The sequence below is a fragment of the Sarcophilus harrisii genome, chromosome 5, assembly GCF_902635505.1.
Source record: "Sarcophilus harrisii chromosome 5, mSarHar1.11, whole genome shotgun sequence".
Taxonomy (NCBI): domain Eukaryota; kingdom Metazoa; phylum Chordata; class Mammalia; order Dasyuromorphia; family Dasyuridae; genus Sarcophilus; species Sarcophilus harrisii.
The window spans coordinates 248,942,393-248,956,236 of NC_045430.1; the positions used below are offsets into that span (position 1 = coordinate 248,942,393).

A 13,844-nucleotide genomic window follows, 5' to 3' on the forward strand; every position below is an offset into this window, starting at 1 on the left:
CATCTTCATAAAACTTCCGGGGCTCTCACTCAGGGGTTCATGAATTTGCTGTAAAAATTATTTTTGAAGATTCTAATTCAGTCTAATTGGTTTCTTTTGTAGCCTTCTGCATTTTGCTTTGTGCGTTTTATAACGCTATTCCGAGAAGTTCGAGACCCTCCCCAATGGGTCCATGGCTCACCTGAAAGGCTTTGGAACCTTTGTCTACCTGTCTATGGAAGCATCTAAATGGATGGGGGGGGGGGGTGATGAAGGCTCGGTCGAGGTCCTAGGTCAGCAGCTGCCACAGTTAGCTAGAGTTCTGGCATCCATCCTCCAAGACCGAGCTGAAATCCCACCATTTGCAGGAGCCTTACCCGCTGTCCCAGCTACCAGAGCCTCCACTCTGAGGCTCTCCTCCATTTACGCTGGATTCTCTCTGCTGCCTTGAGAGTTATTTTTACACGTTGTCCATTCCGTTGGAACACCCACAACCACTTGGGGGAATGAATGGTATTTTCTCCGTATCTTTGGGTAGTTATATTTCTTGGCCCATAATACATGCTTGTCAACTGAGTGCAATCATCTCATAAGGAAAAGCAACCAGCTAATGGCCTTCTGGGCATTGTGTATACATGTGCAGCTGGGAACCCTCCCCACAGAGGAGGAACCTTAGTGGGACCACAGATCTGTAGAGAACACAAACATCTATTAGGCACCTACTGTGTGAAAGCACTCTGCCTAGGGCTGGAGACACCAAGAAACGCCAAAACAATTCCTGCCCCAGAGGAGTTCACAGGCCACAGAAGGAGACAAGCCTCAGATAATCTCAGAGGAGGCACTATCGCTGAGCGGGGCCTGGAAAGGAGGCTTGCTTTGTCCACTCAAGACCAGCCTGGGAGCTCCCGAGGTGGGGGCGCAAGAGCGGACTGCAGATGGGAACCGACTGGGAACCGCCAAGCAGAGTCTGACCTCTTTTCTTTTACCAGAGGCTCTAGAGAATTGATCAACCAGCTAATCAATGGTTTTTTAGGCACTGGGAAATAAATGCAAAAAATGAAATGATCCCTACTCTCCAGGAGGCCAGAGCCTCCTTAAGGGAGAGCCCACCTTTGCTGGGCCTTAGATTTGGGGTAAAATCAAAAGAAAATCAAAATTAAAATGCAAAACACATAAATTATGTTATAATTAAGGTCCATTATCCAATACTATTTAATATTTATTTCTCTCATCAGCGCTAGTTTGTTATTCCTGGAACTCCAAGTCACAAAGTGTACCTTTTAATTACATCATGAATATCCAAACCCCAGATAAACGTGGCAAGGTTGGCTTTTGTTGCTAAGTTCCAGATAATAGGATTTGATGATGCTGTGAGAGGCAGTGTGGTATGGTGGACAGAGAGCCAACCTTAGAATTAGGAAGACCTGGGGCCACTTTAAAACTACAAGAAACTTGGCAGAGTAAAGTGCTAAGGACTAAATTCAAATCTGGCTTTAGTTACCAACTGAGTCACTTGGGCAAGTCACCCACCTCTCCACATCAGTGTTCTCATCTATAAAATGAGAAAAATAAGAGGCTCACAGGGTTGTTGTAAGGATCCAGTGAAATAACTTATGTAAAGAGCTTTGAAAATCTTAAAGTGATATACAAATGTGAGCTGTTGTCATTAAATTACAGAAAAATTTCTGAGCTGCAATGATAAAAGTTTTTGTTTGTTATTAGATTCTATTCTAGGGCACTGCTACTGACACTTGTGTATCATCTTCTGAAAATGTGCTTTCTTTCTCTGGGAAAGGGGAAGTATTTGATTAGGTAGCTTTACTAATTTGGGGAGGGGAAGCAGGATCAGATGAAATAACACATGTAAAGAGCTTGGCAGATCTCAAAGGACTGTGTTATGCTAGCTATTATTATTTTTATTAACTTATAAATGAGTTGCTGATCTGTATTGGTATGGGAAGTTTTCATATTTGGAATTCTCTACACTAATGAAGTCAAAGATCTAAATCAAATGATAAAAAAGATATTGTGCTTTTATTGCATGATTATCTTGATTTGAAGCTTGTCAAAAACGTGAACATTTTTATCTTTCAAAAGACTAGCAAAAGAAGATACCAAATGGCACATCATACTTTCTAATGACATTATCCCATCAAACACAAAAAACCAGACAAAACTATTTTAAATGTGGGAGTGATTTTTAAAGTACAATTTAATTAGTTTGAGAAATCAGATAGAAGAAGAAAAAGAACTCAGATCTCAAATGAGTCCTTAAAGGCTCTTGAATTGATAAAATATTAAGATGAAAGAAGTAATTATCCTTCATCAAAAATTCTAGTTTAGGGACAGGGTGGCCAGAGAATCAAATGTGTTACCTAATTTGCATTAGAAATAAAATCTGTCATGTTTGAGGCAAGTCACAGTCATCTAAATCTCTAAATGCAGCATTCAGGAGAGGAAGGAAGAAAGGAAAGAAGGAAGGAAGGAGGGAAAGAAGGAAGGAAGGAAGGAAGGAGGGAAGGAAGAAAGAAAGAAAGAAAAAGGGAGGGAGGAAGAAAGGAAGAAAGAAAAAGAAAGGAAGGAAAGAAGAAAGAGAAAGAAAGGAAAGAAAGGAAAGAAAGAAAGAAAGAAAGAAAGAAAGAAAGAAAGAAAGAAAAAAAGAAAGAAAGAAAGAAAGAAAGAAAGAAAGAAAGAAAGAAAGAAAGAAAGAAAGAAAGAAAGAAAGAAAGAAAGAAAAAGAAAGAAAGAAAACTCTATTTTGGTTGTTTTAAAAAATAAATCAAAGGTAAACATGACAAAAAATTGAAAAGCTTTCAAAGTTCAAAACTCAGTCAATCTAATTTAATTGAACATTGTACCTGGTACAGTGGGCTGGCAAAGATCGAAGCAAATGAACAAATATATCACTTTTTGTGTTTTAGGATAACATTTGGGATAATATGAAGAACATTTAACATTATGGTTATTTTTAGGATCACATGAAGAACATCTTGTTTTTCAAATTAAGCAAATAATTTTCTTCAGCTTTGACAAGATATTTCAAACCGTCTAGGCTTCCTATGTTCATTTCTGATCGTTTTTATTGACATCACTCCTAAAATGGCTTCTTATCATAGAGGGAGAGTTGATGAGCCATAGACAATTCTCAGCTCCATTTTCAATCTTTCCTTTCTAGTCAGTCATACAAATCACACATTTATTCAGGTATTTGGGATACAAGAATGATTTTATTCTTGGGTAGGAAATACTCAATGTGAATAGGTGTGGATTTACAGAATAATTGCAGACAAGACTTTCAAACTGATACCTAAATCTTAGTTTTCTTCCCTGCTTTTACAAAGTTAACTGGTCTCTCTATATCTATCTCTTCCTGTATGTATGCATGTGTGTATTTTGTGGATGAATTTTGTTTTTATATCATTCATTTTAATCCCCTTTCCAGACAAATTCTCCTTTGTTTTTTAAATAGATTTTTATTTTCAAAATATATGCAGATACTTTTCAATATTCACCCTTGAAAAACCTTTTGTTTCAAAATTTTCTCCCTCCTTTCCCTCCCCTAGACAGCAAATAATCCAATATATGTTAAACATGTGCAATTCTTCTATACATATTTACATATTTTTATCATGCTGCACAAGAAAAATCAGATCAAAAAGGGAAAAAATGAGCAAGAAAATAAAAGCAACAACAAAAAAGGTGAAAATACAATATTGTGATCTACATTCAGTTCCCACAGCCCTCTCTGGGTGCAGATGGTTCTCTCCATCACAAATCTATTGAAATTGGCCTGAATCATCTCATTGTTGAAAAGAGCCAAGTCCATTGGAACTGATTATCACACGATCTTGTTGCTGTGTACAATGTTCTCTTGGTCCTGCTCATTTCACTCAGCATCAGTTCATGTAAGTCTCTCCAGGACTCTCTGAAATCATCCTGCTGGTCATTTCTTACAGAACAATAACGTTCCATAGCATTCATAGAACATAATTTGTTCAGCCATTCTCCAACTGATGGGCATCTGCTCAGTTTCCAGTTTCTTGCCACCACAAAGAGGACTGCCACAAACATTCTTGCACATACAGGTCCCTTTCCTTTAAGATGTCTTTAGGATACAGGCCCAGTAGAGATACACTGATGGATCAAAAGGTTTTGATTTGACATTTTGATAGCCCTTTGGCCGTAGTTCCAAATTGCTCTCCAGAATGGTTGGATCACAATTCCCCTAACAATGCATTAGTGTCACCTCCAACATTCGTCATTATCTTTTCCTGTCATCTTAGCTAATCTCAGAGGCCTATAATGGTACCTCAGAGATGTTTTAATTTGCATCTCTCTGACCAATAGTGACTTAGAGCATTTTTTTTTCATATGACTAGAAATGATTTTAATTTCTTCATCTGAAAATTATCTGTTCATATCCTTTGGCCATTTATCAATTGGAGAATGGTTTGTATTCTTGTAAATTTGAGTCAATTCTTTATGTATCTTAGAAATGATGCTTTTATATCATTGTTCTGTAAGAAATGACCAGCAGGATGATTTCAGAGAGGCCTGAAGAGACTTATATGAACTGATGCTGAGTGAAATGAGCAGGGCCAGGAGATCATTGTACACGACAACAAGATTATAAGACAATCAATTCTGATGGATGTGACTCTTTCCAACAATGAGATGATTGGGGCCAGTTTCAATGATCTTGTGATGAAGAGAGCCATCTATACCCCAGAGAGAGGATTGTGGGAACTGAGTGTGGATCATAACATAACATTCTCACTGTTTTTGTTGTTGTTCATTTGCATTTTGTTTTCTTATTCATTTTCTTTCCTTTTTGATCTGATTCTTCTTGTGCAGCAAGAGAATTGTATCAATATGTTTACACATATTGGATTTAACATATATTTTAACATGTGTAGCATTGAATTACTTGCCATCTAATTGAGGGGATGGAGGGAAGGAGGAGAAAATTTGGAACAGAAGGTTTATGCAAGGATCAGTGTTGAAAAATTGTCCATGCATAGGTTTTGAAAATAAAAAGCTTTAATAATAATAATAAAAACCTGTCTAGTCACGGACACTATTATTAAAAAAAGAAATGATGCTTTTATCAGAACTCTTGGATGCAAAATTTTCTCCCAGTTTACTGTTTCTCTTCCAATCTTGCCTGCATTGGTTTTGTTTGTACAAAACCTTTTAAATTTAATATAACAAAAATTATCCATTTTGCATTCCATAATGTCTTCTTTGGCCATAAATTTCTTCCTTCTCCACAGATCTGAGAGGTAGACTATCCCTTGTTCTAATTTGCTTATAGAATCACCTTTTTTCTAAATCATGAACTCATTTCAACCTTATCTTGGCATAGGATATTAGGTGTTGATCAATGCCTAGTTTCTGCCATACTATTTTCAAAATTTCCCAGCAGTTTTTGTGAGTTCTTATCCCAGAAGCTGGAAGCTTTGTAAACCTTCCTTTGTGACAAAGAAAAACAATTACAAAAAAGTGTTTGATAGTGATTGAATCTGACATAAAATAGTTCCATGACTCTCTACCTTGAGGAGGATGTGTATTTCATGACCCGTTTTCTGAATTCTTCATTGATTTTACAGTTACTCAGTTTGACTTTTGGTGATACTTTCATGTACTTGGTTATTACCTTTGTGTCATTCTCTGGGTTCCTGCTTATTTTATTCTGCATCAGACAATCTTCCTATGTTCCTCTGAATTCCCTACACCTATTATTTCTTAGTGCAAAGTTTCTTAAATTGTGGTTCATGGCCTCGTAGGCAATTGAATAACTGGATGTGAAAGTCACAAAATTAATATGGTCAGGTTTGTAGGCTGCAGATTATCCCTGGGGGAGATATAGGGAAGCCACGAGGGCTGAAGAAAGAAGAGGGAATCATACTCAGCACAGACAATGGAGTCCAGTTTCTGGCTTCCCAATGACCCAAATGTGATTGTCTCCCATCCTTTATTTACCTCACATGTAAGTGAAAGTCAGAGTAACACCAAGACTTTGTCATTTAATATTTTTTAATTAAAAACAAAATGTTCTAATATTATGGGATCAAATGAAGGTGTGTGAAACACATGGGGATAAAAGCATTTATCCCCATCAGTCTTGATCCCATCAAAACAAACAGCAGGAAGCTGAACAAGGAAGCAAGTGAAATAGCAAATCAATGGAACGCACACGTTTTCTGTAGACTATTAAAAAAATAAACAACATGCAGCCTAAAAACAACACATATCCACAACAAATAAGTTAATTCTCCATTTGACTGTTACAGAAACCATTCCAATAGTTTCTCAAAGCACAAGCACCTTTGGCTGAGTTGGGTCAGATGAAAAACTCCACTTGGTTCTGGTCTAAAAAGTATAAAAGGAGAACTTTTAGCAGAAGCAAAGCTCATTTTATGGGGAAACAAAAAGGCAGGAAAGACACAAAGGGCACCTGATCTGGAGTGTTAGTAATACTATCTGATCAACCAATCACAATATTTATTAAGTACTTACTACAGTGCTGAGTATCCAATATGCCCTTAATAGGTGATGGATGGACCACCAGGGATTAGGGAGCCTGATGGGCAATCACTTAATCAATAGGTATTTATTAAGTGCCTACTATGTGCCAGGTATAATACTTAACACTGGGAATAGAGACAAAGATAACGTTGGTCTTCTGGGAGCTATCACACTTACCCTTCTGAGCCCCAATTTCCAGCTCTAGAAAATGGAAATAATTCTTAAAGCCCTCACAGGGCTATTGTGAGGCTCAAAAGAGTTATGTGTGTAAATTGGTTTGTAAACCTTAGAACTCTATGTAAATATCTGTTATTGTTATTTCACACAGACGAGGATCCAGGCCTTGAAGGCAAGAATTGGGATTCTGGCTGGTTATGGTACTATGGACCCTGAGGCAACTCTGAAACAAGCAGAACCAACCCAATTTGGCTTTGATGTTACCCTCCAGAAGACAGCAGAGTTTCTCTTGGCGTTTGTTTTTTGCAACTGAAAGAATTTTTGAATCATTTTGGCCAAGTGGAAAATGGTGGTGGGTCTGAATGGCGTCCGAATGACAGCGAACCGAACCTGTAGAAAGCATTCGGACTACACCGGGATTGTGATTGGCTGAATCATTCAGGTTTTCTGGGTGCAGAGGATAGACCTGGCTGCTTTGGCCTGGTCATTAGGCATTTAGAAAAAATCCAATTAAAGCTTAGAAAAGTCATTGTTCACCAAGGGACACATGTTGGTCAAACAGTCCCTTACCTGCTCAATAAGTGAACAATAGACATAGGCAGATTATCTCATCCAAATAGATAACGTGGCTAAGGATAACTTAAAGGTATAGAGAAACCTTCCCCCTTGAAGGCAGAGAGTGTCCACGGGCAATGCCCACCTTGAACAAAGTTACAACGGGAAGAAGATGGGAGATTGCAAAAGTCCTGTCTACGGGGTAAATAATAAATTTGATCAGCTGAAATGGTCTGATTTTCTAGAGTTTGTCCAGCTCTGAAATCCACAAAAAAGCATTTAAATGGATTTAAGAAATACACAAATATTGTTCTTGGGAATGTGTAATGCTGACAAATCCTAATATAAGTATGAAACCTCCCTGATAGGGAAGCTTAACTCAAATGCATTTAAATCATTGTTATGTTCCAGGTATTGTGGGTTACAAAGGTGAAAAAATAAAAGTCTCTGTCCTTAAGAAACTTACTGTCTACTGGACAATACATTAGATGTGTGTGTGTGTGTAGGAAGAAGGGAAGGAGGGAAGGGGGAGGGGGAAAGAGAGAGACAGAGACAGAAAAAGAGAGAAGGAAAGAAAGAAGATAGAGAAAGAAAAGAAGAGACAGAGAAAAATAGAGAGGGGATAGAGAGAGAGAGAAGGAAAGAAAGGGAGAAGAGGGAGAGAAAGAGAGAAGAAGGAAGGGAGGGAGGGAGAGAGAGAGAGAAGGAAAGAAAGGGAGAAGAAAGAAAGGAGGAAGGGAGGGAAGGAGGGAGGGAGGGAGGAAGGAAGAGAAGGAGAGGGAGAGGGAGAGAAAGAAAGAATGAATATGAATATGTGCACTTGTATGAGGGACTGGCACTGAAGTGAACTAGGGATTCTATCAGGCAGAATTGAAGAATATGGGGAGAGCACTGTGCAAAAGTGGTAACTAATTGGGCTAAGCTGCTGATCCCATGATCCTACTCCATTAAAGTGGGCTACACTAAATAGAGCCTGAACTTCAGGGCACAGAACAGGTTGTTCTTCTGATGATGTGGACACAGAGAACTTGGCTCAGATGGAGTACATTTTGATAGCAATGCTAAGGTGACAATGCAAAAACCCAATCATTTTAAAGGGATAAAATAAAGCTACTGCTTCACCAAGCTTGTGTTTCGCCATATTTTTTCCTGCCCATTCACTTCATAATGGTTAAGTATCTGAGGTGTACTTATTCTGATGGTCTTTGACAGTTTTTATTTCTTCTCTTGAACTTATTATTATTCTTTGATATTATCAGGAATGGCCTTTGGTTTTAAATTTTATGTGTATGTATACATATATATTTCACATGTATGTGTCAAAGCTCATGATGTTTATATACAGAATATTATAGTAAGAATAAGCTCCTCGAGGCAGGTCCTTTTTTATTGTTTCTGTATCTTCAGTGTCGAGTGCTTGGAACTGTATCTTACACTTTGTGTATGTGCAGATCTGTGATTTCACTTGTGTAGGAAGCATCTGGTGAGGAAACACTCAAGCGCTGTCCTGCAACTTACAGCCTTAAGCAGGAGCCTGGGGTCCAGGGTGGGTAAATGGGTGGCTCAGGTCCCAGAGCCAGTAGGTGTCAGAGATGAGGCTGTGAACCCAGGTGTTCTGATTCTTACTAAACCATGCTCTCTTGCTTTGAACAAAACAGGTGCCTAATAAATATCTGTTGAACAATTTCAAGATTATAAAAGAAGTCACTAAGAGGTCTGATAATTTAAAAAATGAGTTGGATTTTATTGCTTTTTCTCCCTTTTCCTTTAATAAATATAAGTCTAAGGAATGAGATTCCTTGTAATTGCCAGTGGAGGCTGGAGGATCATGGGGGAGTAAAAGGAGTAAAGGGGATAAGTCATCAATGTATTGAAACCCATTTGTATATCTAGACATACACATATATGTGTATAATATGTGTGTGTAGTTACTTCTCTTTGAATCTCAGTTTCCTCATCTATAAGGTGAGAGGCTTTATTGGACAACTTCTAAAGCTTTTTCCACTTCTAATTCCATGATGTGACAAATCCCGTTTGCAGTGAAATGACATATTTAACTCAACTGGCCAAACAGAACCCAAAATACTTTAACTTTGAAAGAAGATGTGACGATCACACTTTCTTTTTTTGTCTCCAGGTTATTAGAATCCCAATCCCAGCCACTTCCAGATAATCAACATACCTTTCACTGAGGAGGTTTCTTTACCCATCCTGACTTTAAAATCCAAAAGCAAATAAGTTTTTAAAAAGCCACATCTGCCCCAAGAAGTCCCTGTCAGAGGAGAGTTCACAAAATGGACCACTGTGGGCCCCTAGATCTCAGCCTTCTACATGACGTGGTAAAGTCCCTTCCCTTTTCAGAGGTTCCAGAATAGAACGATTTTGCTGCATTCCCAGAGTTTCACATCTCCTGGTTCCACTGTCTGACATACACAGGCTGGAGAATCCCAGATCATTTAGTCTTTATTTCCTATGCAAGGTTTTAATAAAAATAAGAACTCTGATCATTGTATCCAAATTTAAAAGAAAAAAAGTGGTCATCGATTTGACGCCACTAGAACAAATTCATCTGGAGATATTTTCAGGAAATTCATCCTCCTGTTTCTACCCTAAAACCTCCAATTTCTTTGTTTTTCCACAAAAATGACTCTCAAGCCTCTTGGAATCACCATGTGCTTTTTGAGGGAGGTTTTTTTTTGTTTTTTTTTTTTTGTGGGGAAAGGGATTCCACGTCATTCCATGACTTCTTCTGGTTCTTTCTTTTCCAGCAAGGGTATGCCATTATCTTCATTCCCTTTGAGTGCTACTGTTTTGGGATGAGAGAAAGTATAGGGTTCCCCATCAGACTCGGAAAGGAGGAATGGGCGAGGGTCCTCTGGATGGAGTTTTTTGGTAGAGATCCTGGAGCAGATGGGAGGTGGGGAGGGAGGTCTATCCCCCATGGGACCCTGGAAGGGTCGATACACATCTACTTCGGGACTGGTGGAAGACCCATTTGAGCCGTTGAGCAAATGTCCATACACCATGGTGTCATCAATGACCGCATAGACGTGGGAATCGTTTTCTTTGCGTCCTTTCTGGAACTTCCCTGCCTTCCCAGGTATCTGAGTATTAATATTGCCATTGTATATACCCACTGCAGGCTCCTTGGAATCCTTTTTGTTCTTGCTAGAAGATAAGGAATAAAACAAAGTGAGATAAAATCAATCACTTTCCTACAATTATTCATGTTGATGGTCTGCCCATATCTAGTATTAATAAACATGAAATAGTTTTTTTTTTTTGTCATCAGGACATCTCTTAAAGAGGAAACAAACAAAGACTAAGGTCTAAGTAACAGAGGGATAGGGGTTTGATACATGGTTGTTATTACTGGGGGCTCCTGTTTGCAGATAACATTGGACTTATTGCCCCAAATCCTGCAACAAAGCTTCCTAGCAGAGCCATAATCACTTCAAAGGGTTTACCTCATCATCCACATAGGATAACTATCTCACAAATTACAATATGCATTTAAGTGAACAACCTACATAGTTTGCTCACTATTCTATATATCTTGGATAGATACTGGAGTTGGACAAGTTGGTCAAAGCAAAAGGAAGAAAGTGGGCTAGACTGCCTTTGGGCAATTTCAAGTCTCTTAATGACCTCAAGGTTCCCATGGAAACAAGAGTTAGCTTTTTAATACTGTTATTTTACTGATGTTTCTGTATGCCCATGAAACAGAATAGAACAGTATCCAAAGGTTTTAAAATGCATGTGGCTCAGAAGAGAATGAGGAGCAGGCTATACCATATAACTGAAGGTGGATAGCGAGCAATTGTATGCAGGGAGAAAAACTGGTCATGTGAAAGGGAAAATAGGTCTACAAGCCAGATGCTCCATGGATACCCTCCTGCTATCAGAACCCTAAAGAAGAACATCAATATATTGGGAGGATCCTTGTGGCAAACTTAGGAGAGGTCACGGACACAGGATGGGCAGGCATGGGTACCACTGGCAGAAACTCCCAAAATGTGGGCTTAAATTCCGTATGGGACACTCTTTTGATGGTCAGGGACATGACCAATATCCTATAGTTTAGATTTCTGAGGATACTTTTGCCTCCATTTGAACAGAGGAGTGAGATGATGTAACTTTTCTAGAGAACATTATATTTAGATAGAAAAGACTTATATAAATCTTTTCATGAAGGACTGGGACTTTCATGTGTCTAATGCTAACTTCCTCTGAATCAGTCAAGAGTTTTGGACACTGGACTTCAAAGGATAAGACATAAGGCTCAGTAAGGAAAGTTTTGTCTTTGTTTTGAGAGTTGAGACTTCAGAAGATTGTAGGAAACCTCTGATGACCCATGAGAAAAAAAAAGGAGAATTTCTAGATCTTTGGTCAGAATCTCTTAATGACAATACTAACGCTCAATTTTTATCGCTGAATTTTCCTCTGTGGTTTTAATTGGATGTGGGAGTATTTTAAAAAATTCCAACTCTGGAAGAAAGCTGCACCCTTGACTTTATGAGAGCCATCCAGAGGAGAAAATTAACTTTTCAGCCCATCAGTGACCGAAATGGCTGAAATGATCTTCAATGAACTTAATGGATCACAGACTATAGGAATTATCTCTTCATTTAGCTTGGGCTGGCTCCTTGTCCCATACAGAGGCAGAAAAAATCCATTCCACTTAGCTATTATCGTTGAGCATTGGGCCAGAATGAACTCCTCCAAAGGCCTCAGTCTGTGTCATAATGGGTGGCTGTTTTCTCCTTTTTTCAATTGTAGAACAAGTCCATTCCAGACACAGGTAGGGGCAGACTAGCCACAGATAGGACACTGATAACAAAACTGAGTGGGCTATATTCCTAAATAATTAGTTGCTAACTTTGCAAAATTTTGGGTCATATAAGGAGAATTCATCATACTCTTCCCTACATTATGGTTTTTACTTCTTTTAGGGCTCTACATTTTTCTGCTGTTCATTTTAATTATGGCTCTATGTTATCCCTCTTATTAGTTTTTTTCAATTAATGAACATTTATTTTCTCTCCTTCTCTCCTTTCCCCATTGGATTAGAGCATCTTTGTAGTTAGGGACCGAGTCCAGACTGATCTGTACATGCTTCCTCTTTAACATCTTGTATGTAATAAGTACTTAATTACTATTTGTAAATTTTGATCAAAACACACTACTAGGCCAAACATAGATTTATCCCATGATAAATAGCACAGTATAGTAGCAAAAGCAATGGCCTTGGGATCAGAGAACCTGCGTTCAAATCCTGACTGATGCTTGCCACACATGTAACCTTTGGCAAATCATTTCATTTAGCATAGAAACAGATTTAGAACCAGGAGGAGTGAGAGAGACTGATGTGAGCAACTTTCTCATTATGGAGATGAGGTATCTGAGACCCATAGAAATTAAGTTATTTGACCAGGGTCACAAAGCTAGTAAGTGCCTAAAGTACATTTGAACTCAGGTCTTCCTGACTCTAAATATTTCAAGTTGTCTCTCTGGGTATCTGTTTCCTCATCTATAAAATGATGGGTTGGATTGGATGAAATTAAGGTCCATTATAGCTCCATATTTTTGATTTTATGAATCTTAAGATTCTTCTGCTGGAATATTAATTTAATACAATTTTTTAGATCAGACCTGAACATTCTGTATACTGCAGGAGACAGAAATCTGTAGAGGAAAATCTTATTATCATAAAAGTAATAATTAAAAAAAACTTCAGTTCCCTTAAATGTGTTGTTTCACACCCACTCACATTTCACTAAGGGGAAAAATTCCACTGGGATTTTTGTTGTCCATTCTCACATTATTAATTGAGAATTTTTTGGACAGTTCTCACCCCAGATTAGTCATTTCAGTTGTTTATTCAGGGTCACAACACCAGTTTTCAAAAAATTGTCTTCTGGCTTCCTGGAAGGACAAATCATCCTAAAGAAACAGATTTTGCTCCCTATTCTGGGCTCGCACAGAAACCTGAATTTACATGCTCTGGCTCCATTAAACATTTTTTCAGACTGAAGCTATTTTTTCTCTCATAAAAGGAAAAGTCATCATTTTGAGGGAGTAGGAGGCTAAGACTGACTCAGTCAACTGTGCCTTCCCTCTTTTGTCCACAGCTAATGACCCATATCAATTTTAGACCTGAGGGCTCAATAAAGTGATGGTGAAACTTTTTTTTCTATCCTCCTTTTCCCCATCTACCCCTGCAGGGTATACCTGGAAGCCTCCATTACGGGTCTCTAGTTTTCAGTTTGGTTTTTGGTAGGAAAGGATGACAAAAGAATACGAGAGAAATTGTTGGGTTGGGTGATCTTGCTAAGCAAAAGTAATTGGTCAAGAAATTGAACCTACCTCTTTTTAGCATAACAAATGAGGAGTCCCAGAGCAAAGAGCAGCGTTGATCCACCACCCACAGCTGCAAGGATGATCACCATCATATCTGTCACCAGAGACAAGAGGGAGACAGAGACACATATTCAATATATTAGGCCAGTGTTGGACTGAGCTCTGGAGTTTGGATATCTACCATATCCACTCCAAAAAGAGATAGATACCTGGTACATCCTAGAATCTGCATCCCTACCCACAGT

General features: G+C 38.5%; 1 protein-coding gene across 1 annotated transcript in view; it reads right to left on the reverse strand.

Annotated features, from left to right (window-relative positions):
* Positions 1-9,915: 9,915 nt before the first annotated feature.
* The window catches only part of CDCP1 (CUB domain containing protein 1), a 69,114-nt gene continuing 65,185 nt past the window's right edge, over positions 9,916-13,844 (reverse strand). The window contains exons 8-9 of the mRNA XM_012551316.3: positions 13,606-13,693; positions 9,916-10,407 (exon numbers count right to left, since the gene is read on the reverse strand). Coding sequence (XP_012406770.2) covers positions 9,972-10,407; positions 13,606-13,693 — 524 coding nt within the window. The 3' untranslated portion in view covers positions 9,916-9,971. The remainder of the gene's footprint in view (positions 10,408-13,605; positions 13,694-13,844) is intronic.